Source organism: Homalodisca vitripennis, unplaced genomic scaffold (assembly GCF_021130785.1).
Source record: "Homalodisca vitripennis isolate AUS2020 unplaced genomic scaffold, UT_GWSS_2.1 ScUCBcl_6102;HRSCAF=13156, whole genome shotgun sequence".
Classification (NCBI taxonomy): domain Eukaryota; kingdom Metazoa; phylum Arthropoda; class Insecta; order Hemiptera; family Cicadellidae; genus Homalodisca; species Homalodisca vitripennis.
Window position 1 is genome coordinate 4,710 of NW_025782211.1, and position 26,733 is coordinate 31,442.

The following is a 26,733-nucleotide window of genomic DNA, read 5'->3' on the forward strand; positions in this document are numbered from 1 at the left end:
ATGTTTACCGCAATAGAGAGAATTCGGACCGACTCTGAAGGTATCCAATAGAGGAGAGATGCCTAACCTGGAGAGCAGCTGGCCTGACTGGAAGTACCCGGAGTGGAGGGAGAAGGGAGGACAGTTGACAGCAGACGGATGGCTTGAGGGCCGGAGGGAAGTGGATGGAGCCGAGGGGCTGTGGAGAGTTCATGATGGTCTGTACGAGTTGTCTTCTTGGGTCCACTCCCACCCCGGTGGCTCCCAGTGGCTTGAAATCACTAAGGTAACAAACCTATTTAATTTTTTTGAATGTTTACAAAACAGGTTTAATTACCAATGTCATGTGTCACTTAAAAAAACTGTTCCCGTTTGTATCTTTTAAAAGTATTTTTAACACATTTGCTGTGGTAAAAGGTCCCCATTGTGTACCCAATATACAGCATTAATCAAACTCATCATTTTTGTTCAGTTGATGCTATTTGTGTTCATTATACTCTAAAGTAATTAACAGAACTGAGCCATGCATTTTTGGCAAAGGCACTTTTAAAGTAAATGTAAAATCATAATAACTTACCAGTTGTAATAAGCGATATCGAAAAGGACCAGAAATACTCAAGGTGACCTTGATTTTGATACAGTTTGTCTCAAAGTATCATAACTGCACATACAGTGGTCCTGCATATATTGGATACAAAATTATGACTTGTTTATACCACAAACACACACTGAAAAGAATGAATTTTGGTTATGAGAAACCGTTGAAATAAGATTTTAGAGGATCGATTAAGAAGGACCACTTCACACTAGGCAGTAAAGACGCCGAGCACACTGATTTTAACAAGAGTTCACAAGGTTACACATAATGAGTTTATGAAAAGTGCATATTCAAATAAAGTGCAGAAAATAAACAGTTACCTTTGTTTTCATGAGGGGTAACCGTAGTAGTCTGCTGTTGTTGAGGGCCAGATTGTGATCAGGAAGTGTGGAAATAGGCTGCTGTCTTTGTAGGCACAGGCGTGAAGACGGAAGATGTCCTTCACGGATTCACTCACGCACAATACGACCGCAAACGAATAGCTCATAACACTGTGGCCAGTCCTGTAGAGCACGGTAGACGCGGGTGTCCGGGAAACAGAGACGTTCTGGTAGAGATTGCCAATCCAGAGCACTGACTTTAATGTTAATGTAAATGTGCAACAAATAGAGATAAAAACTAATATTTAAATGAGAGAGTAACACATGGGGCATAAAGTCACGTGTTGAGTAAGTATGGTCAGCAGTGGCTGAGAGTGTACGTGCCCCAGGCGGGATTTTTAGTGTACTGGTCAAGCGTGCCGTCGCTTGCAAGGTGGGCAACAACACGGAGCCTTGATAAGTCAACTGTTGTGATTGGTTGCTGAGTGTACAGTAAACAGCTGATTCGTGAAACAATGGTTCATTGGTCTCTCACTGTACGTGAATATTTTAATCCAGTAAGGAATGGTATTGTAGGCACTAGGCCGCAGAAAGAGATATAGAATTAATGCAGTATATACAGTTTAGTAAAAATAAAGGCAAATATAGAGTATAAATTGCACAAACAATATATACATAATTATTGTTCAATAAAAGTAGCCTTTTCATATTAGGCAATAAAAAACAAGTTATTTAACGCAATAATAACACACACAAAAAAGCAGAAATTATTAAAATATTTTTTGTGAATAATTGTAATATGAAACATAACACACATTCATTTACAAAAGACATTGTAAGGGTACATTATGTGTACGTGTGTCACTAACACTGGTCAAACATACATCATACAGAGTGTCCCACAAGTAACCCGACAAATTTCTCAAGTAGTTTCCTCTTATCAAAATAATGATAAAAAGTTCATATAAACATATGTTCGGAAACGCTTTGTTAGTGAACTACGCCTAGCGAAAGATGCTTTGTTTAAATTTGAAGTAAATTAACTTCATTAAATGAGTAATAAACATGCTAAGTTTATAACCAAAACTTAGAGATAATGTTTTTCTGAAGAGAATGATGTAGAATAGGCCAATGATAAACAAACACAAAGTTTAAATAATTAATGTTTAGTTAAATCAACACATACCAAAAATAAGACAGAAAATGCAATATTTGTTTATTAAATGAAACTATCTTCCTGAAAAAAAATTAAAGATTTTTTCAGTCAAGAAGTAAATAATTACAAAACATTGTAGGTTGAGAAACAAGATATTAAAAATACCGGTACAGTGTCAATTGAAATGCTTTTAGTTTATTGAAAATCAAGAGTAGTCAACACTGCTGCAACAATACCTGAATACAAGTTATAAGTGTACAGCTATCCAGTAATTCAGCTGTTGGAGTAACTTGTCTATTATCTTTGATTTGTGTAGGGTATGTGTATTATTTTATTACTCGTATTCATACTTTATTTGTGTTTTTTAACGACAAGATACCATTTACATTTTCAAATCATGATTATGCAGATATTGTTTTGCCAGTGGAAGTAGTCATGTAGCTCAACGTGAATATGAAAGACGATATAGAAGAATAAAAGAACACCTACTAATGTAGCATTTGCATCAGTTTTCAATAACTTACGAGCAAATGGAAATAACTTGTTCGAGTAGAGAACGTCCTGTAATACAGCTTGTATGCGAACAAGATAATATCATTGATGTGATACAACGCAGTCCTCAACTTAGTACTCAACGACTTTCAAATAGATTAAATAGATCTTGTAATACAGTCTGTAAAACATTGAAAGAAACCAAAATTTATCAATATCATTTACAAAGAGTTCAAAATCTTCATTCAGGTGGCAGTGCATTAAGATTACAATTTTGTCAATGGGTGTTATAAAATCAAGGACACCCTGTATAGAAACAAGTTTGAAAGTTTCAGAGATCTATGGTAAGATTGCAGCACATGACACGTGAAATTAGTGATTGCTGCACATTTGGTAGAGTAGCTGACTGGACAGTCTGGACAGTAGTCCGCAGCAAACGTGTTAATTTTATGATTTTGTATGAAATTTAATTGATTTTATTTATTTTGTTTTTAATTTGGATATTTTGGGAATCTTAAGTGATCTTTTCTGATTGAATTTTGCTACTGTAGCCAAGTACTATTTTTCTTCCATAGTGATACATTGTACATTAAAGATTTCAGTCATATGACTTAGTTGGTTACATAAATTGTGTCTAGAGGCAATAAAACATTCTTGATTCTTATTATCAAGACTTTACCCCTCAAAAGTTTTTGAGATGTACCACTCCACTTCCTCTATCCTCCCAAAAATATATTTTCTAGGTTCTTCAGAAGAAATGAGATCAATTATTGAAAGGAACCAAAATTTTGGATGACAACGAAAAAAATTAAATTCATAATTTAAATTAATCAAAAAATTGTATATTAAATAAGTTGTTCTTTGTTTGAAGTTTATTTTCGACAATGGAAGGATTGTGAAGGAAACAGGATTTTTCCGGACATTTCCCATCGTTTCGTAATACAATATAATCAATAATACTATATTTTGAGATCTGCAATTTGATTTCTTCTTCGGGTAAATGACTAAACTAACTTCAGTTTTTTTTTTATCCTGAGGGAAACAGATGGTTAGTCATCGCGCTTAGTTCTAAAAAGGACCTTTGAGCCTCCCTTATTTATATTTGTGTCCTCAGAATCTTAGGCTTTTACAGAAGCTGATCAAATTTGAGGGCTCCTGTTCTCTGATATCCTTGGGGCTGAAGAGATATGCTCCCAGGAATTTAACCAAATTTTTGAAATGGCAGGACAATTTAACCATATATGCTTTGCTGATTCCTCCTCTACTCCTCAGAGTCTACATTCCTTTGTCTGGCTGAGGCCCACCCTCATAAGATGTTTTCTTAGGGAGCCATGTCCTGTCAACATCCCTAGTATCAGTCTTATATCCTCCTTACTCTGATCTAGAAGAGCTGCCCCACCCTTTAGCATAAGGAGAGATAAACATTTTAGATTGTTTTAATCCTGAGGCTCTACTCCAATTAGTGATTGATTCTTATCCTCTTTTCCCAATCTTTTACAAGAACTTTGCTGTTGGAGAAAGCTATCCTGTAACGTGGCTCAGGCAGGCCCCACCATTATGGACTCAGCTCCCTTTTTGGCGAGGATGTCTGCTTTTTCATTTCCATGAATGCCCTCATGGTCCGGCACCCAAACCGTGTGTTCCTTTTGTTGTGTGTTCCTTTTGTTATTCGTAGCCAGCTCAACAAAAAAACTAACTTTAGTTAGTAGACATTAGTTTAGTCATTTTATCTGAAGAAGAGATCAGATTTCAGATCTCGAAACATAGTTTTACTGATTGTATTGTATCACTGAACAATGGCAAATAGGTAGTATTAAAAACCAATTATCTAAAGCATTTGTACAACAGATCATAACTATCAAATGAATGTCTGTTAGTACAAGTTTTATAAAGTGTATGTGTTAGTCATAGTCATAGTCATAGTCATAGATCTTTTATTCAAAGCTGTAATATTATAAATACAGTCAGAATAGTGTCACAAAATACAGATAGACTAATATCATCACAGATACAGGTTAAACCTATCTAAAATCTTATGTTAATAACATAAATATTGTTAATTTAAACAACTAAAAATTAACTCAATTTTTATTTTATTTATATTTAATGGCCCAAAGCCCCTCAAAAAATTCTTCAAAAGAATAAAATGATCGTGATATGAGATAATTTTTTAATTTATTTCTAAACGGATTGATTTCCTTCAATTTTATTTTTATGTCAATAGGAATGTATTGAATAAATCGTTTGTGTACCAGCGTATTCAGTTTTCTTTTTAAACAGCTCTAATTTATGATTTTCAAAAATTATACCACTCCTAGTATTATATCTATGAGTGGTATAGTTAGGTATATTTTTAAATTTTTGTGTAAGTTATTGTATCGTATATGTATTGACTGGTAAACAGTTAAAATTTCTTAATTGTGCAAATAAATGTTTAACGGTTGCTTGCCATGGTAAATTTAGAATTAACCGTATTGATTTTTTTTGTAGTATAAGAATTTTTTTCAAGGTTTTTATTTGAAGTAGCTCCATATACACTGATCCCGTAGCTTATATGGGAATGTATTAAAGAAAAATAAATTTGTTTTTAAAGTATCCTGGTTACAAAGGTTTGCCATTTGCCTAAGGGCGTACAGGCCAGATGATTGCTTTTTTTATTTACGGTTTGTACATGTTGATTCCAGCTTAAATTTTGATCTATTATTAGACCTAGGAAACAAGTTTCCTCTACCTCCATTATATTTTGGTTATTTATCTTAATGTCTTATTGAAAATTAAACTTCGATTGGTGTGTTTTAAAGGGTATAAAATGTGTTTTGCCGGGGTTAAGTAACAAATTTTTTTTAGTTAAAAAAGAGTTAATTTTATTCAAACAATTAAGAGATGATGTTTCAATTACCTTGGGATCCTTTCCTTTGACAATTACGCTTGCATCATCAGCGTATAAACACATTTTGTTTTCCTCTGCTACTGTAGAAAGTCCTGTTATATAGCAAATAAATAGTAAGGGACCCAAAATTGAACCTTGTGGTACGCCATACTTTATGAGTTTTTTTTCGGATACAAAAATTAATTTTGTCTTTATTTATTAAGTATGATAATTCAACGTATTGATTACGGTTACTGATGTAAGAGTGAAAACCAATTTATTTCTTTATTTTTTAAGCCTAAATCTTCCAGAACATTTATAAGTTCGTCATGAATTACGCTGTCAAACGCTCTTGTCAAATCCATAAAAATTCCTAAAGGTCTATTACCTTTATCTAATTCCTCTATTAAATTTTGCACAAATTCTACTGATGCAGTAATTGTTGACCTGCCTGGACGAAAACCATGTTGTTGATTATCAAGAAAATCATTTTCCGACAGATAGTTTTAACAGTTGTTCATTAACAACTTTCTCAAATATTTTAGAAAACGTCGATAATAATGATACTGGCCTGTAGCTCTCCAGGCACCTGAGGATCTCCTTTTTTGTAAATAGGAATTACTTTAGCAGTTTTCAGTTCATCTGGGAATTTACCAGATATTAGAGAAGAGTTTATAGTGTGTGTTAACGGTCTTAATAAATGCCTTATTGCTTTTTTTATTATTACAATTGGTACTTCATCAAAACCAGTAGAATATTTATTATTAAATGAACTGACAATTTTTTTAAACTTGCTGTTGTGTAACTTGACTGAATCGAAATACTTTTTAAATTTGGATTCCAATCTCTATTACAATAATTTGAGGATTTAGGCACATCTTCATCACCATGGGATATCTGCTGATCCACAACATTGATGAAGAAGTTATTAAAAACATTGCAAACTCTACCTGGATCCAACAACAGTTTTTCTTTATTAAGCAACATAATGTTTTCTTTTAAATTCTTATTTTTACCAGTTTGCATGTTAATTAACTTCCAGGTTGTTTTGTTAACGTTACTTGAAACATTTTATTTTTTTATCAAAAAATCTTTTTTTAGCTTGAATTAATTTTTAGTTTAAGATCACTTTTTTAATTTTTAGCTGCTTTAAGTTATTATTTTGTTTGTTCTTCCTATATATCTTTTCTTGCTCAATTAAATCTGTTCTTTCGTTTTTAATCTCTTCTGTCACCCAATTGTTTTTGGATATGCAAATTAGGTCTTAGACTAGATACTTTAGGAAACAAATGTTAAAATTAATGCAAAAAAAATAGAATGGAAAGTATTGAAACTTGTCATTGACACCAGACATATAAACATCTATCCAACTTTCTGATCCTAAAAGTTTTTAAGAAAGTTTTAATATTACTTTCGCTAAATTTTCTTGTTTAATTCTCTATATTTATTATGTTTATTGCTATCTGTATCATAAAAATTTACCAACTTCCATCAATTGCCCGTCATGATCAGATACTGCTGTGATAATTCCCCTCCACTTTTATATATTTTTTATCAATATTGGTTATAAAGTTGTCAATTGATGTTGCAGTTTCTTTACTAAATCTAGTAGGAAAATTAACTGCATAATACACTCCATGTTCAGTTAATATATTTCTAAAACTTTTTTAAAGTCAGATTATTATTTAAAATATTTATATTGATGTCCCCAGCGATAATAATGTTACCAAAAGTTATTGCAGAGAACATTCAGCAGTTGGTCCAGTTTTTCAAAAAAGTTATTGATTAGACTATTTATTTGGAGATCTGTATAGGCAAACAATTACAACAACAACATTTGCAATGGTAATTTCTGAAACACAACATTCAAATTCCTTTTCAGTTATTAATTTGTCAATTGAAAAATTTTACTTATATTTTTACTTTTGATCCCATTTTTAGTTAACACCATAACTCCTCCTCGTGTAGTTTCTAGAACGGCAAAAAAAAAAAGAACTTACTGAGTAATTACATACATTAAGCCGAGAAATTTCATTTTCGTTCAAAACTGTGCTCACTAAGAGCTACAACATCGGGATTCAATTCCTCAAGAGCAATTTCTAAAAGGTCAATTCTCGTAGGTAGGTATTGTACATTTTGATGGAAGATGGTTAATTTTTTTACATTTTTCTAATTTACCAAGTTTTTAACCTACATTGATTTTGTTCAACTCCTTTTCTAAAAAATTTGTCCGATGTACACTTGACATCGCTGCTTCAGGTGTAGAAGAGCCAAGTAAAGGGTCAATATCACTCAATTCACCAACCTCACTTGAAAATATTGAGCACTGACTTCCTGAAACCAACAATACTTTCACTTGACTCTTGAGGGCATATTCAGGGCATCCTCCTCCATATTCAAGCTGTCACCAGTTTCCACATCCATAACTTGCTGGTCACTGCTGAGGTTTACAGCGGCAGATGCAGGCAGTGGTGGAAAAGACCTCATCTCCATCATGTCAGGAACATCTGTCGGGCCATCTTTCCTCTCATTAAAAGACGTTGAAGTTTGTGAGAGAGACAAACAGCTGTTTAGGTCAGGCGTTGACGGTGGAGGTTTTAGCTCTTGACTTAAAGAAGATAAAATTAGCTGGCGTAAACACAACTCACAAAACTTCTCATGTGATAGTCCGTTTCGCAGCACCCCATATGGTTGTTTCATTATGAGTGATAACAAAAAACTTGTGCATTGGTTGTCAGACGAAATTCAATAAGCTTGTGAATAAAAAGATCAGGAGGCAGGCAGTCCCTAACACAACCCAAAGGCGAGCATATAAGTCTCTTAAGTCCTCTCTCTTTGAAGTCTTTGGTCATTTGGTTAAATGCGGAGATGTAGTCAGCTGCTGTAGGCTTTTTGTGATATATAGCTTTAGTTACAAGTCCGTACACAACAGCTCCATCATCACTCTTTTGTAGAGTGAGCCGACTGTCGACCAGATTTGATGTTACAATTAAGGTTCCCTTAAAAGTTCACTTTTAATCCTCAGTGACTCTTGTTAAAATTTGTCAAGAATACATTTATTTGTAGTGAACACTACAAAGATAGCGTATTTTGATTCCACTATTATAAATTAATGTTTTAGTCCAATCATTGGTGAACTGTAATCAAGGTTTATTTACTCGTACTAATAGACTTGAAATCATTCAAGTATTGCCACTTTGCCAGATTGATTTAGTTTGTTTTATTTTGTGTTTTATCATCTTCAAATTTACTGAAAGTGTAAATTTGAGTCATTCTAAATGACTCAGTCATAATATCTTATTAATTACTCCTATTAAATAACTCCATGACCTGAAATTTCTAGGAAAGCATCTATCTGACTTGAGAGAACAAAAATTTGTTAAAAATAAACCTTCAACTGTATATTATTAAATTTTATATCTATTGTTAACTTGTCTTTGTGTTAGGGATTTTTGTGATAAATTAAAAATATATATCTTTATATAAAATGTACAAGACGCATAAAATGATTATAGGTACTACGTAGTAAACCACTACCTCCTAATGCTACAAAGCTAATGAGAAAGTGATTCATGATCAGTTAATGCAGTACCTAGAAATAAGAATTTTTTCGAACATTACTTTCAACCAGGATGTCTGCAAGTGAATTGATAGACTGTGTTGTGGAATCAATACGGTAGACACTATAAGAATCTATATGGATCTATCAATGGTCTTTGATAGTGTGTGAAAATGTTCTTTCAATCAAAAACAAATGAAAAATTAGTAGGATATTCAAAGTACATATTGTCATAGCTAAATAATATTTAAAGAATAAATTTTAATTTGTTTAATTTTTTTTTCGTGAGGAGGGATAAAAACAAGTTGTTTCATCTAAATTACAGAACATTTTTGAGTTCTCTAAGTCTCAACTTTAGGTCCTTAAGTTTCCTCTGTTTTTATGTACATGGTATTTACGCTGCCTCGTATATTACAAAGAAACCTTTGCCTGCAATATGATGACTCAAATATAAAAACATCTGCAAACACAGTAAGTTAAAATTTTTATGATTAATCCATCAAAATTGGAAACACCATTGAAATGCCACAATTTAAAGTTAAATCATAAAAACACACTTTTGTATCTTTTAGAGTAATCCCACATAACAGCATAGTCGAACTTCAAATAGTTTACAATGGAATTTACTTGAAAGTAAAAGTAACAGAAATTTTCTTGGCTTGGTAATAATAAATGAATATTTAATTTTTGGATGGACATATACAACAAATGAATAAACTGAATTAAGGAGTTTGTGCTTATGGAATATATCACATTTTTGTAAAAAGTAATAGACTCTAATGGTTATGATTTATTTTTAGATAAGCTATTTACAGTCGGTAAGTTATTAAAAGGTATTAGTTATTTTAATGTCTTATTGTGTAATGTAAATTGATAAAAAGACGAGGAAATAACAACTAACTATATTTCTTACTGAATCATTTGAAAGTAAATATAATTGAGATGGATGTATAACCAAATGTCTATTATAAATATATTTATAATAGATGTATAAAAGTCCATGTGGATTTTTAAGAAATGTTACCTTTGCCGGTCATTAAATTGATATACTCTTCTTTTCAATTTGGTATTTACCATATTTTATAAAAACCAGGTTAAAATTAAACTAATTTGTGAAAAAACTCTCCATTATGAATAATTATGGGTCAATATTCATTTCCTACATTTAGTTAAAACTTTTAAAGATAATTTCATGAGAACTTAGCTTGTAGGTAACACTGAGATAATTCTCAAATTTTAAAGGGATTGTACACACAGTAGATCAATTAATTCATCAATAATTAACTTACTATATTAATCTGCAATGAATTCTACACTAACTTGGGTAAATGATTACTGGTTTGATAATTTTAATAATAGGTTATATTTTTAAACTATTATAACAGTTAAATTTGTTTAACTAATTTCTTTTAATAACTGTTATGTTAAACAAATTTCTATCCAAACAATTAGAATTTGACTTCACAATCAATTTGTTATTTTTATGTCTGAGTAGTTACATTTGGAACTACAATTATAGACCGGTGTTGCAACTTGGATTGGCTTGGAAGAGGAAGGGGTAGGAGTGAATCTGATATAATAGCACACCAAATCAGAGTAGTTTGGAATAAATCTAAATTTAAATGTATTAGACAGGCTAATTTAAAGTAAAACAGTTAAATGCTGCATTTCAAAAAAATTAGATAGCTGTTGTATTTATATTTTTGAAATTTGTAGGGTATTTTAGGGTGTTATATCCCTCTTTTTTACACAGATGATTATAGTTAATGTTAATGTTATTGTGAGACGTTTCATTATTTACTGAGTTACTATAAACAAACAGAGAAATCCAGCTAAGCATATGTAGAGAAACTGGGTTTTTTGTCCTTGAAATTATAATAATGTCATTCATATATCAGTCTCAAGGTAAACTGTCACTGCATCATGCATGGTCAACGCTAATGCTACTCTAATAAATTATGATTTCTTGTACACTGACTACAATGTTTCTGAAAATGATTTAATGTCTTTATAGCATCTGTCTGCCATTTTATCTGTCTGTCCGTCTCTCTGAAATATCAAACATCCATTCCGCCGTTGTGCTATAATATAATGATCCCCTCCGAGCTATCTGCAGATTAAAAACCTTGACATAAACTAAAATGAATTACTAAAACTTGAAATTTTCATCCTTTTACAAAATTAATGCCAAAGTAACTTAAGACCTTAATGACTTTTCATTAATTTATGTTGTTTTGGTGAATGTTTTTCTCTTTTGCATAAACAGGTTTGTAGAGTCTAGATATATACATTTCTTTGCAAAATTGTTATTTTTAGTACTTTATATCAAATTTTTGTTTTTTATACATCATCAAATAAGTCATTATTTCACTATCCCTGTCTATGTCATCATCACCCAAACGAAGCCAATTGTCTATTTGTGCACTGGACATTTCCACAGTGCAATAATTACTAGAAAATAAATCCATAAAGTACTCCAGGACAGGTTAAATGCAAGAGCAATATGCAATAGTTGTCTGCTCTGAGCGATTAGCCTATGGTGCCTCACCAATGTGCAATCGCTCGTGGTAGAGGACTAGGAATTGCAAGAACCAGGGCCGTACTCTGCATTGGCGGACCCCGGAAAAAGACATTCCGGCGGGACACATCATGTTCCCACTACTTCGCCACCCTGTTGACATGTGGCGGGTTTCTGCCCAGGCCTTGGTTAAAAATTGTCCATAAAAAACCCATTCTGAGAACTGACTGGACAGAACTACTAGTGCAACACGTGGTTGCCATGCAAATGCTTCTTGCGCAATATTACTTATCAGAAAACAATCAAACAAGAACAATATAACAATGCGTAATGTTACATCAGTAAGCACATCTTTACACAATCGCTATGAACATAATATTATGTCAAAAACTGTTGAAGGGGTTACTGGCTTAACAATTATAAAACCCAATTATATTAAATCTAAGTAAAAAAAACTTTTCTTGGAAAAAATTATATTGAAAATTATGAGGAGATTAAACTCTGAATGTTATTAAAATGCTAGTGTTGAAAAAACTCAATTAATTTGGAAACTAAAATACAATTAACTAAATTTCTTTTTTCAAATAATTCAGTTTGGTATTTAATTTTTAGATCATTTTCTGACTCTGATAAAGTTTTTAAGATCCAGAAAAACATTATTAGATTAATGACTTTTACATAATTTAGAACTTCTTGCAAACCTCTGTTTAAAGAATTAAAAATTTATGCATTCTGAAAATCCTACTAACAGTACAATCGAACTTTGAAAGCTTACCACATTAAAAACTTTAACTTCGATCATAATTACAATACAAGATTTAGAGCCAATTTTCAATATGACATCCATCGACTTGCGCCTTGTACAAAAAAACTCCAATGTACGCGGCAAAAAACTATACAATAAGTTACCTCTAAAATATAAGTATTTAATCAATTCAAAGAATTTAAAAGCAAACTAACAGATTTTTGTTGATTTTGTTAAAAAAAAAAACTATTATAGTAATGATGAGTATTTAATGGATTCTGAATTTTAAAAATTTTATTTTAGCATAGATTGCATCAAGTTTGTTATGCTAGCCTCTTATATATATATATATATATAAATATACAGGGCTCGATTTGAGACGGAACGGCGTTCCGGGACCTCTATCCTTCAAAAAATTAATAATAATAATAGTAATCTGTATCAAAAAGCCACTGAAACCAAAACTAAATTTTTGGTTGATGAGTTAATTACCCAAATTTATTATGAACATCAAAATTCTTAAAATATATGATTACTATAGTTTACCTCGCAATCAATTAATAAAACATTCAAATGTATCACGAAGCTATCTCGAAGTGCCTACAGTTTATAAAATGCGCCAGAAGCCTCTTAATCTTTCCTCCTCCACATGCGTCTTCCCCTCCGTCAGCAGCATATAGACTCGCCCCGCCCGATTACTAACTCCCCCCCATATGTTCCCTCTCCACCATCAGGCTGTGTCGGACGTGTCGTATTACGCTTACGGCATTTCGCTCAGTTGCTCAGTAGTAGTGGTTTCAAATGTGTATGCGCCTCTCCATCGAAAACGTGGTTTTCTTGCATTTATTATGTTACTTCATTGAGGTTACATATTTTTCTGTGTTTGTATTTGTTAGTTAAGTGTTTATTGTGAAATAAAATAAACAAAAAAATTAACAGGATTACTTTTCGTCTTCGGGCGGTGACAGTAAAAGACTTAAACGAAAACTGTTGCATGTCCAGACAACCATGAACAACAGATTTCATAGGACGTCACAAACCATCTTCTAGCAGTGAAAAGGTAACCAGATTTGAAATTAATGTGAAACCCCCTAAAGAAAAAGAACAGCCAATTGAATGCAACAATGACTTGCCAGATTGTTGGAATAACTCGCAAAAAAAAACAGAATTTTGCAAAAGGTATGACTGGTTGTTTATTAAAAATGGAATGTTAGGATGTAGGACTAGACTAGTAAGGAAAGTTGGGATCTTATCTGTAAAGAAAAAAAACAGGGAATGAAAAATTTCAAAAGAATGGGGCAAATGGTGAGATAGACAGTTATGGAGATACAAAAGAGAAAAAACAAAACTTCATTAAGGAAAAAACATTCATGACCACAAAGAGAGTGCTGGCCATAAAGCAGCAGATGAAATTTTATCCGAAGCTAAAGCAGAGCATTGGAGAAAAATATCTTGAAACAGCGTTCCCAGGAAAAAGAAGTGACTGAAAAATATTTCGAACGGCATACAAGGTTGTTAAAGAAAATCAATCCTTTAATGAGTTTGAAACAGAAATAGATTTACAAGAACTTAACGGGATTAACATGGGTCGCATTTTACATTCTGACAAAGCTTGTGCTAACATTGCTTTGCACATCAGTAAGGAAATGAAGAAAAAAATTTGTAAGTAAAATTATTGAGAATGAGACAAAAGTTGGTCTGATAATAATTATTGATGAATCCACTTCCTTAAGTAATAAGTAAAGTTTTATTATATACGTCCGGTGTTTTTTCAGATTGTAATCAGATTGAAATCCTTTATTGATAAACTCTATGTTATCTATCACGCCTCACCAAAGAACAGTAGGGAACTCCGGAACTGTGCGAATCTATTAGAGGGAGAAATTTTAAAATTTTTGAAGAGTTTTCAGCACCCGTTGGGTCGCATCTAGTTTCAGATCCGTCTCAGCTGTATGGGAGTCCTACGGACGCGTTAGGTAAAACACTTCAAATGATACAACTAGAGACAACAAAGAAAGAAGTACTTTTTCTGGCCTCCTCAACAAAATCACAGATACAAATTTCATATTAGACCTGGGTTTGATGGCTGACGCTTTCCAAGAGCTTTCAGAACTAAGTGAAGCTTTACAGCATTGTAACGCCAGATTTGAGCTATGCAAATAGAAAAATTGCAAAATCGTAGTGGCTTTATTCGAAGAAGAAAGGAAAAACAACTCCTGGTCTATACTCTAAAATGGCCCAATGAAGCAGTTGACAACTTGTATTTTTTCAGTGTTCCTCTCCAAACAAAAGCTGGTCGAGTAAACGGCCAACCTATGAACCCGGAAATATTTTACGGAGTACTGAAAACGTCTATTAAAGCGAGACTGTTAAATGAAAAAAGATACTAAGTTAGCAGAAACTTTCAAAGTTTATGGACACTAAGAAACTGGCCTGAAGACAGCCCAATAACGTTCGGAGAAAACGAAATGAGAAAACTTGCTTCCAGGATAAGTTTAATGAAAGGCAGTTAATAACGGGTTTCAGAGAATATATCTACTCCAGAACGTTACCAGACAGCCTCTGTCGGCTCGAGCAGTCGATCAACTCCGTTGCCATTTCATCCAATGAACGTGAAAAAGGGTTTTCTCAAATGAATTTAATAATAACACCTCTGAGATCGTCACTCAAAATTACAACGGTGTCTGGCCTGTTGTTTGTTAAAAATAAATGGACCTCCTCTTCGGCTGTTTCAACCAGAAAAATACATTGACACTTGGCTTGTTTCTGGACAACCACTCAGCGCTAGCTGTCCAAAAGTAAGGAGAGATCAAGAGAAAAGAAATACGGATGAACTATATTTTAAAAAAGAATTCCGAATATAAAAAGTAAACGCTGTATTGCTCTACTGCTATTTATGTTAATAAAAGGAAGTTTGAGTTCTATAAAATCTTCTTGTTTCCTTTCAAGAACCTAATTCTTTACACAGGCAAACACTGTTTTGTGGTGATGGAATGATGTATAATAGAAGGGGGTGGGGGATAAGTCTCGGCAGGTTGTAGTTCCGGTACCTCAATTTCTAGAAATCGGGCACTGTATATATATATATATATATATATATATATTCCTTTATCATTATTACACTATACTATGACAATTTTACCTTTTTCTATAGTAATGCCTATATATAAACGTTTATGTAAAAATAAAGAACTGATTATGACAAATGAGCTGTGTTTTATTTAAAATTTCACTATAATCAGGTTGTATTTGAAACAGTGTAGAAAACAGTATAATTTTTAGTTGAATCTTGTTCAATGTATTGCAGAATACAGAGTTTTCTCATCATTGTACTGTTGGTTTTACAACTAAAAAGTAGGTATTTGCATAGTTGTGGTTTGATTTGCAAGCAACTAGTACATTGGCTGCTTTTAAAATGTAATGATGGTCTTATATAGCATCTAATTGGATATCATACTTTGAGAATGGTACTTGGGAAAGCAACAACAGATAGGGTATTTTGGAACCTGCTTTCATATGTCACCAAACCAATTTTATTCGTTAAATAACACATGAAGCCTTGTAAAGTTGTTCAGGTTATCCTTGGATGACCCAGGGATGGAATTTGATTTCGAAAACTAGATTTCAGCATGCTGTCATAATATTAACTGAGACCAGCATCTCTTAATTTGGGACTCCAAGCAAAAATTGTAGAACTTCCTTATCATGAGTCACTGCAGGGGCTTACTCAGAGAAAAGATATGGGGGTCCATCATCCCCCTAAATTGTGTTTTACCTTAATATTTCCAGTCAGAAATAACTAAAACCATTTAGAATTCTAGCAATAAGTTTAATACACACTTGCATACACGGTTTAAATATTTTTCACTTTCTTTTATTCGTAATAGTATACAATTGTAAACTCTTAACCTTCCGAACTAACCTCTCTCCTAAAATAAATTCTTTGGTATGCTCCTCATCGATGAGTACTTACTTTTTAAATAATTACTTATGGTAATAAATCATTTCAGCCAATTTTAGCTAACAACAAGAAATAAAATCTTATATTATGCTGTTTCTCTTTCCAAAATCACACTGTATTGTGTCCAAAACCCTTATTCTAGTATAATGGATTACTATGAATAACATTTACATTGAAACCATCTGAGATTCCTTGGATGGATGTATAAGTGCTTGAAAATATTGTAAGAATAGCTTTATTTAATGAATCACAAACATGGTCTATTGAGAATCAGAATCAGAATTTTTATTTTTTATTGCCGTTACAAATGTGGTATGCATGGCATCGTCATCTCATACAAAACAAATTGTATTATAAAAGTAAAATATTCATAACTAGACTATGTTAGCTTCAATATGATCTATAACTTCATCTAAACTGTATGCTGCTAGATTTACTAAGATATGTTTTAAGCATTTCTTAAACCTAATAAAATCTAGACATTTAATATGATTTGGTAACATGTTATAAATTTTAATACCTATCTCTACAAAACTATTTTTGGTACACTGGTAGGTACAGTAGTTTACTCTAAGATTAGAACAATTTCTAGTAAAGTAATTATGTATAGAGCTATTTACTGTTATTGTCTGCAAGTTATTTTTAACATACAGTAATACATCCAGAACAAATATAGAAGGCACAGTCAACACCTCTAATTGTCTAAACAAAGGTTTGCAATGGGTTCTATTGTTTACATTACACATTATCCTAATAGCTCTCTTCTGCAATATCAAAAGTCTTTTGGTGTTAGGAACATTGCCCCATACAATAACTCCATAGGACAAATGACTCTGGATGTGTGCATAGTATACTGCAGTCAATGTTTCAATATTTACAATTAATCTCAATCTTAACAACATAAAAATGCCTTTTGCTAATTTTTTACATAAAACTTCTATATGCCTGTTCCATTTCAGATTCTCTTGGAGGTGAACACCTAGAAACTTTACATTATCATGGTTAGGTTTATGTTGCAAACTAAAATTAATCTCCTGAGTTTTCTCATGGTTTACACAGAGGACGTTCGCCGCACACCAATCATTCACAATTGAGTTAGCGACTAATAGAGAATCATTTACTACATTAAGATTTTTACCATTCAGTAAGATTGCTAGGTCGTCTGCAAACATGTATGATCTTGTCACATTGTTATTTATGGAGGCTGGCAGGTCATTTACATAAATTATAAATAATACAGGTCTCAAAATGGATCCTTGTTGAACCCCTGCTGTAACTGCATTGTATTGAGAAGAGCTTCCATTAAAAGCAACCATTTGATATCTCTCTTTGAGATATGATTTAAAAAATTGTAAAGACAGATCATCAAAACCATAATACTTAAGTTTATCTAACAAAATTTCATGATTTACCGTGTCGAAGGCTTTAGACATGTCGAAGAACTTGCCTATGACCACTTTTTTATCATCTACACCATGAATACAGTTCTTCATAAATTTTACAATAGCATTTAGTGTTCCTCTCTTAGGCCTAAAACCAAACTGACTATCTGATAACAATAGGTTACTTTCAAAATACTGAATTACTTGCCTATTTATTATTACCTCAAACACTTTTGAAACAATTGGAATTATCGAGACAGGTCTAAAACTCTTATGTTCTTTCCGTGAACCTTTTTTATACAGTGGTATAACCTTTGCCAGCTTAAGGCACCTTGGAAATGTACCATTATTAATACAAAGATTTCAAGAGATAGGCTAGAGCTTCGGCAATAAAAGGTGCAGCAAGTTTCAACAGCTCAGAATTAAAACCATACACATCCAGACATGAACTATTACTTAACAAATTAATAGCATCATACATCTGTTCAACCTTTACTTCAGTAATACTAAATTCACAGTTAGACACATTACAACTTAACTTACTTAAATAGTATGGACATAGACTGACTAGAAAAAGGCACATTAGCAATGAGATCATTTACACTATTCACAAAAAAAGTTATTGAAATCACAAGCTGTTAGACTACTTCCAACTTCTGTACTTTTAGACCTATCACTATTACTTATATTTTCATTAATAATAGACCAAATAATTTTAGGTTTATTTTTAGCAGATGACACCCTCTCACAATTAAAACGTAGCTTACAACTTCTAACATCGCTTTTATATTTCTTCTTTAATTTCATATAACATTCTTTAAAGTAGGTTATGCCTGTAGAACTTATACTGAGCATACATATATAAACAACTTTCCTTAAGTTCTTTGAGGTCTGTATTATACCAAGAGGGAAGTTTACAATAATCCCTAACAGCTGGTACATACTTAATAGGAAAAGCAATATTCACAATGTTCATAAATTTATTTAAAAAATAGTCAAATTTATCATCTATGCTATTTAAACTCATACAGAAGCAACAGTTAATTTTACTAATTAGAGTGACAAAATACAATGAACTTGATGAATTGATATAATCAATTGTTCTGACAATTTTTAAAATCTTTTTTGCTTAGAACTATTTACATTGGTTAGCCTACTATTTACATGACTGGTAACGTTATCTTTCCTTGGTAACAATTTGCATTTTTAGAACAATCGCCATGATGGTCTGACATAACCATAGGCTCCACTGCAGCATTCTCCAATTCTGTCAAAATGTACAGTAGTGGGCAATGTTGTCAATACATGATCCGCCATCCACAAAATTCGTACTAGGCCTAGTTACATCTGAAATGGTTGTCCAAAGGTTTAAAACCTAAAAGTAAATCTAAAAAACTTAAGCTTTCCTAGAGTCATTGACTAAAATATTCAATATTAAAATCGCCACACAGCATAATTGATGCCTTATTCTTATTACTATTCCATAAAATTACTCAACAATTCATTACATCGCTGCTCAATAAAATTGTCAAAGTTCTGACCGTCAGGTACTCTATATATTTCGATACAAACTAGGTTAATCTCCTTTATAAATACAGCAGCTACTTCACAGATATATTGACTAGACAGTTCTGTTAAAAAAGTCATCTCCTCGCCCAGCCATCTGGATCTTAAAAATATTGCAGTGCCCCCTCTTTGGCCCGAAGATCTACAAAATGCGCTGATCAATTTAAAATCTGGTAGACTCACCTCCATCAGTTCATCGCTGCTCAACCAATGTTTCACAAAACACACAACATGTCTGTATTAAATTTCATTGCCAACAAATTAGCTTCATCTCTCTTTCCAAGAAAACCCTGCACATTCCAATGTACAATATTTACACTGTCCTTAGATTTATAGTCCAAGTCTATAGGCTTTGATGGCCTACTCATATCTGCACCTAGGACCCTTTGGTTACATACGTGTTTTGTGCTAAAAAAATCACCAGGTGTTCCCATAGCCTCGGTTTTATTTCCTGTGGGGCTTATACTTTCCAATTATACATCCCTCAGGCCACAAGTTTGGATGCATCAGTTTCTTCACTTAAATTAAATGGCACGCCAATCTTAAATGAGCTATAACCATTAAACCTTGTAGTCAGCTTTTCACACACATATGAATCTGAGTCCTTCAGATCCTTAAGGTAACTTTTAATATTGTCAGAGCTTTCAGTTGCGTCAAGCCCTGATAGAAAAATCCAATACAGCCTCGGTGCAGTTTTTAACATATTGCCTTCACTTGGACACTTTAGTTCCAAAAAATTACTTTATTTTTCACATTCCTCTTTAAAGCATCCCTAAAGCTGTATGGTGCCGCAATACTAACACTATTTTTCATGCATAGGTCTGCATAGGTCAGAGAAGGCCACATGAATAGGATAACCATTAAATGATTTTAAAATAATTGAAAATGAAGGAAACAAGTACAGGCATTGAAATTCTTTCCCAATTACAGAATAGTCAATATTTTTCCTAATAATTTTTCTTTCCTTTTCAAACACATCAGATATTGAGTTAGAACAAGTTAATCCTCATTTACTTTCATATCATACAGGATGGCAACTGAACCGTTGAACTGTGAATATGTACTTCTATTGGTTCATATTTTTAGCAATTTAAGACTTTTGTACAGCTCTAACTATGATAACTCAACCAACATGTGTTTTATTCGGTTTTTAAAATTCTTGAAATAATTGTAATTTTTTGAAAATGCTTCAGGTAAAATAAAAAAATTACCTAATTTCATATCAGCATGTGCTGTAAAAATGTAAAATATTCATGCAAATTTGTATATTGTGTGGATGATGTGTTCTAACATAGGATTGCATTTTTTGTCACATTACTTTAGACTAGGCTCAGATGATTCTTAGAATGTGAAATCTTGGATTCAAAGTTAAGGTTTTAAGTTGAGATTTCCAGTAACAATTTCCACAATTACTGTTAATAAGTTGTCCATTTGCTGTTTTTCCTGTTAAGTTGACCATGCATCAGGACCCATTTAAACATGATAGAAGTCCACCACACCACATGTTGCGTAACACTCTTTGTTGAGGTTGCACACAAAATTTCTAATTTCTAGCTCATTTTATTACAATACTTAGGTTACATGTGTTTCTATGTCACATGTTAAAATATCATGTTCAATTTCTTCTTTCCCCCATAAAAAATTGTGGCTGTAGTGATAAATAAATCAATAAGTAAGTACTTTCTTATACATAAAATATTTTTTTTGTATGGACGGTTCATATTAAGGTAAAGTATTGATCATTTTAATTTTACCAATTTTTAATGTCACAGAATTTTTATTTATGGAAATAAAGTAGTTTGGGATTTTCAAACGTAAATTTTCAATGCGTTTAAACACATTTGTGTGATTCTGATTACAACACATTTGCAAAGCTAACACATTAGCTTTTGTCAGCTATCTGTGTTGTAGGTCCCAGTGTTTAAAACAACATGTGAAAACGGGAACGGTTTGATTACTCCACTGATCGTTGGCTCAATGACCGGCCCACTTTATAAAGATGTAGAGATTCAATTAGTCTGCTGGCCCGTTTCATTTGTTTCATTTCTGTTAATTGTACAAATAAGATTGTTGGCCCAACGAACCTTCAAATATTAATTTACTGGTTTATTAAAAAATATACCAACAAAAACATAAATAATGGAAAAATAGATCACAAAATTTATATATAAAACTAGTATAGATTGTATTTATTCTCTGGTTAGTCAACCAATTGAGAGGTCTCCCAATTTTTTGCCATAAACTCTCTATACTGAAGAAAACGTGTATGGTCAATGTTGTTTTAAATGAATTTTAAATGCCTTCAGCATGGGGGGGCGCTTTTGATCGAGTTCGTCAGTTTGTTGACAAATCGAACTCCTGCTTGAGTAGGCAAACGCTCGTGAGCTACTGTCCTGTGTCATCTGTCACAGTTCAGTAGTCATCCATACATGTAGTTGCATAAGAGCATTTAGTATTTTGCATAAGAGTTATAAGAGCATTTGCATTTGAAAAAAGATATTTTTCCAAGATGTAGAGACAAGGTAATGTCAACAGTTTCATATTTCTAAAAGCTGGCCTGCACGATTCTATCCATTGCAGTTTTGCAATTTTTCAAACCCATTTTTTTAAAGATAAAAATTCTGAAAAAATATGTGCTTGTGCAAGAAGGTATAGGTAGATCAGCCCATAATATACCATCATCAGTACCAAATTTGGGAAGTATTCGGACAGTTTTCTCAAAACACAAGTGCCTGAAGATAAATTTGAACAATCATGATCCACATGACAATCCTAAGTCAAACCTCTATCTAGGTGTATATTCCGAGGATTTTCATTGAGTAGAATTCAGTTTTTCATCTAACATAACTGTTGGACTATTATATAAATCTGTTTGTAGGCAAACTAAATTGAATGAATGTCGATATCAAGAGATTTGTTTGCAGGTCGTGGCTGTTGAAATGTTGAACTACACTGTTGAGCTCAATGAAAGTAATTTTTTCAAAGTTCTCCTTATGATTTTGAGTTGAGACAGAGAGTTGTATCAACTGTGTACTGGATGGGTTGCCCTTGCTGTATCGATGAACTAACATCATTTATGTAAATCAAGAAGAGTAAAGGGCTAAATATGGAGACCCTAAGGAACCCCATAGCTCAGACTCAGTGTTCGCTTACTGAGACACAATTTGAGCCACTTGAATGACATTCGTTGCATCCTGTAATACTCCAGTTTGTGAATGAGGATTTAATTATCAAAAAAAAATTAACTTTTTATTCTTTATTTAATTTTTTGTTCCTAAGGTAATATTTGATTCATTTTTAATATTTTACGTTATCGCAGGTTAAGTGTAAGAAAGGGCCATACGGCCCTAACTTTGCCTGTATAAATAAAGAATTTTTCATTTCACAGTAGTACGCTTTGAAAAGTCAAGCAAAATACTCAAAATATCTCCTTGACTTTCGATTCCTTCTACTATTGCATCGGCTAGATGCACGACTGTGTCTACTGTCGATTTACCACTTTGGAATCCCAATTCACTCATTGGAAAAAAAAGCTTCTCAAAATATTTTGCTGAAGGCTGGCAGCATCTAGATGAGGTGATAATTTTGAGTTAAAAGAGGGTCACCCTTCTTGAAAATTGGAATGGACTTTGTTGATTTTGAGAGAGGATGGAAATTTCTTGTGTAAAAAGAGAGGTTTAATGAGGTGTTCAAGCGGCCCCAATAAATGCTTAGAGCACTGTTTTAGGAGCCACGTTGGCACATTGTTTGAGTCAACCAGACCGTTTTGATGGAAAGTCTCTTATCACTCCAGCAATTTCCTCCTCTGATACTGGGGTAAGAGCAAATGAAGCTAGTGGAATTGGCACTGATGGGCTGAACATGATACCTATTCATTGAAACTCCTCTACTATCCTTACTTAAATAAGGAGTTTATCGTTGATTTGCAGTTTGCAGGTTTGTAATTTCAATATTTTTAATGTTGATGATGGCTTATGCGGCTTTTGAGACTTTTTTCAACATGAACAATGCATTGTTTACATTATAGGTAGCTTTGATGACTTTTCTAATAATTAGTTTGTAATTTTGAAAAAATCTATTGAATTCCTTATTGAATGTGTGCTTGTTGAATTCTGAGAAAAATAACTTTTTCTCTAGAAACCAGGATACCTTTGGTAATCTATGCACACTTGTGTTTTTTTTTAGTTTTTGCTTTAGAAATTTTAGAATTGCAACTCAAGGTAATCATCAGAGTTCAGAAATTAAAAACATTTTTCCCCAGTTGTAAGGTGAGCAATGCTTTGTTTGTAAAGATTAATCAAGAAAACTTAATTGAAACAATTCATAATTATAATAATTGCAAGATAAGTGAAATTGCTGTAAATCATCACAGGTTAAATTTGACTGAAAAAAGACTCGTTCAAAATTTTGCAATAGGTTCTTTACTGTTCAGACTTGTCTCCTTAGGAACGCTCTTCCCGATGATATCAGATGTATTGAGGACCATGCACACTTTGGGGAGGGGGTTAGGGTTCTGCTGCTGGGGGGCCTTTGGGAGTGACGGTGGTGCTGATTGTTGCGGTCATGTGGTGCTGCTTGTAGCGGTCATGTGGTCAGTGGGTGTGTTAGAGTGATTGAATGTGTCTTCTTGTTCTTCATTTTGAGTTTTCTTGTATTTATCATACTATCTATAAAGTTTTTAGTTTGTATTTTAAGAATAAGTTAATAATTTACCACAATTTTGTCATACTATTTTAAATTTACTGTATACAATATGAGGTTGAATGGTAGAGAGGGATTGATAGCCCTTTAGATGTCTTTAATAAATACATTTTTTAATTTCATGTTTTGAAGAAATTGCGAACACAGGCAGACTGTAGGCCTGAGTTGTTATATACCATTACAAATATTTAATAACACTTAGTTACGATAGCACAAGTGGATATAAGAAACACACAGTTCTACTGTGACTACCGAGGATAATCTTCTTGAGGATGTCCTTTACAATTCAGGAGCCGAGAGCAAATTTGCATTGTCCTGGCACACAACCTGGTTGTTCCTGGAATTGATAAATTTTTCCTACAAAAGAAATCAGTTGTCAGCCACATGGAGATCAAAATCAGAGGGTATCAAAAGGGTTAAAAATATGGGACCAATTATTGTTTCTCTTATTATATATTTTCAAGCGTGATAAGTTTCAAACTAACTGTCAGATACCTAACTACTAGTTATATCACCATCAGTCAACTAGACAAAGAGACTGCACGTCACTACATTAAGAGCCTCTGTTTAAAGTTAGCTGATGCTGATTTAATATTTATTTACATGCCTGACAGTTAGTTTTATGTCTGTAAAGCTAAGAAAATATGGTCTGGGAAAAGAATTATCATTCATATTTTTAATCCTTTTCATAACCTTTCATTTTAACCTCCGCCAAAACTAGTGTAGCTGACAATCAATTCCTTTCTTAGGAAAGATGTCAGTTCAAGAAAAACCCGGTTGTGTGCTCATACTTAATGCAAATTGGATCTTGGCTCCTGGACTATTATGATTAAGTCTGAATAGAAATGAAACTGTTTATAATATTGTTACTGTTGCTTACTTACAATGTTTTGGTATTTTGCAGGGGACTGATATAACTGAAGCATTTGAAGCTCACCATATTGGACCTCTGGCCTCAAAAAATGCTGGAGAACTTTTATGTCAGACCTGCAAAAACCCCAAGGAATTCAGCTTTTACTTTCCATCCTGATGGTTTTTATCGGACCCTGAAGTCCAGAGTTTATGAGAAACTTAAAGGAGTTAGACCTGGACCAAGTGAAACAGTGAGTGAAGATATTTTTGTAATAGAAATACTATTTATCATTGAAATGAATGTAAAATCACATCTCTTAATTTAGTGAGATTAGTGAGAACCTTACATATTATAAAGCGTTACATATTGGCTGGAGCGTTACTGAAGGCTGACTCGAGGGGCTGAAAAATTTTCATTTCTGTCTATCTGTCCACATGATATCTCAGAACAAAACTGACCTATATAAACTTTAAATTCCTTCTGTTCTCTGATATCCTTGAGGCTGAGAAAATACGCCCTTAGGAATTTTGTCCTACTTGTAGATATGGCAGGACAGTTTCAATGATGTGTTCCGCTAATTCTTATGCTTCACCGCAGAGTCTGCATTCATCAGTCTGACTAAGATCAACCTTCATAAGATGTTTTCTAAGGGAGCCAAGTCCTGCCAACATCCCTAATATCAATCTTATAACCTCCTTACTTTGTCTATAGGAGAGCTGCCCGCCCTTTTAGCATTAGGAGAGATAAAAATTATAGATTGTCTTAGTCCAGGGGCTCTACTCCAGTTTTAAGGGTCTAATCCTCCTATCCTATTCTTTTACGAGAGTTGTACTGTAGGAGAAAGCTACTCCACCAGCCTGGCTCAGGTCCTACCATAAGAGGGATTCTGTACCTATTTTGGCAAGGGTATCTGCTTTTTTGTTTCCATAAATGCCCTCGTGACCTGGCACCCAACCGAACGCGACTCTGACCTTCTTTAGATCTGTAGATTCTTACACTACCATACTGATTTAGAATCAAGTGCAGCCTGGTTATAAGAGAGGGTTAAGTATTCTGCCCCTTTTGGCCTCATTTGTATGAGTCTTCTGGCACTTGATTATATTGCCATAACTTCCTTTTGGAAGGTTTGTAGCGTGTTTTGGCCAGGGGCACTGCTAAGTTTACTCTTGGTCCATATATACCAAAACCTGCTGTAGAGTCAAGCTTGTGACTATCTTTGTAAAACTTCTAGAGTCCCTTAGTAGGGTAGGCCTCCTTATTGCTCCATTTTTCCTGTCTTCAATAGAGATTAAATATGGTTTTTCAAAGGAGTGTTTCCTAATCATACTTTCTGATATGTAGGTTTTTATTTCAGCCTCAGGAAATTCCAGAGTTATTTTAATGTGCACTTCTGAGGAGATAGGCTCAATCACCTTTTACTCAGAAGATTAATACTGAAATCCTCTTCAACTCCTGCCTAGAGGATTGTAATTCATAACTGCTTCAAATGCCAGAGTTGGACAGGAGCTCATTGCCCCTGTGAGTAAAATACAGGCTCTTGGCTTTTTATTTGTTCAACATAAACAAGATTACCCAACCTGAGTTGTTAGGCCCCTGATGTACCTTTATTAATCCTTGTTCCTAGATTAGGGTGATTATCCCATATCTGTTGTGATACACCTCCTTCCCAAGATGTCAGTTGCACCCTTAGAGTAGTGGACATACATTGGCTGAGTGTTAGCGAATATTTTTAATTGGTTTTATGGGTAACCACAATGGCATAACAATGGTTAACACATATGGCTAAACTGTTCTGCCATATCTAAAAGTAGGAAATAATCTTACTGAGGCAAATCTTCTCAGCTCCAAGGACATCAGAGAACAGGAGCCCTCTTTATTGACTTCTGTAAAAGTCTTAGATTCTGAGGGCGCTAAACATATGTAAGGAAAGCACTAAGGTTTTAGGACTACTTGTGGAGGGGCAACCGTTTCTTTCCCTCGAAGTAAAAAATCCACAATGACAATGAGAAAATAACAGAATATATAAATCTGTTA

The 26,733-nt window shown here is 33.3% G+C and overlaps 1 protein-coding gene across 1 annotated transcript; it reads left to right on the forward strand.

The window, feature by feature from the left end:
• On the forward strand, positions 1-24,876 carry LOC124373654 (cytochrome b5-related protein-like). Its single transcript, XM_046832006.1, has 2 exons — positions 1-265; positions 24,751-24,876. Exons 1-2 carry the CDS (start codon positions 59-61, stop codon positions 24,874-24,876), a joined length of 333 nt encoding a protein of 110 aa, XP_046687962.1. The 5' UTR covers positions 1-58.
• The last annotated feature ends 1,857 nt before the right edge of the window (positions 24,877-26,733 follow it).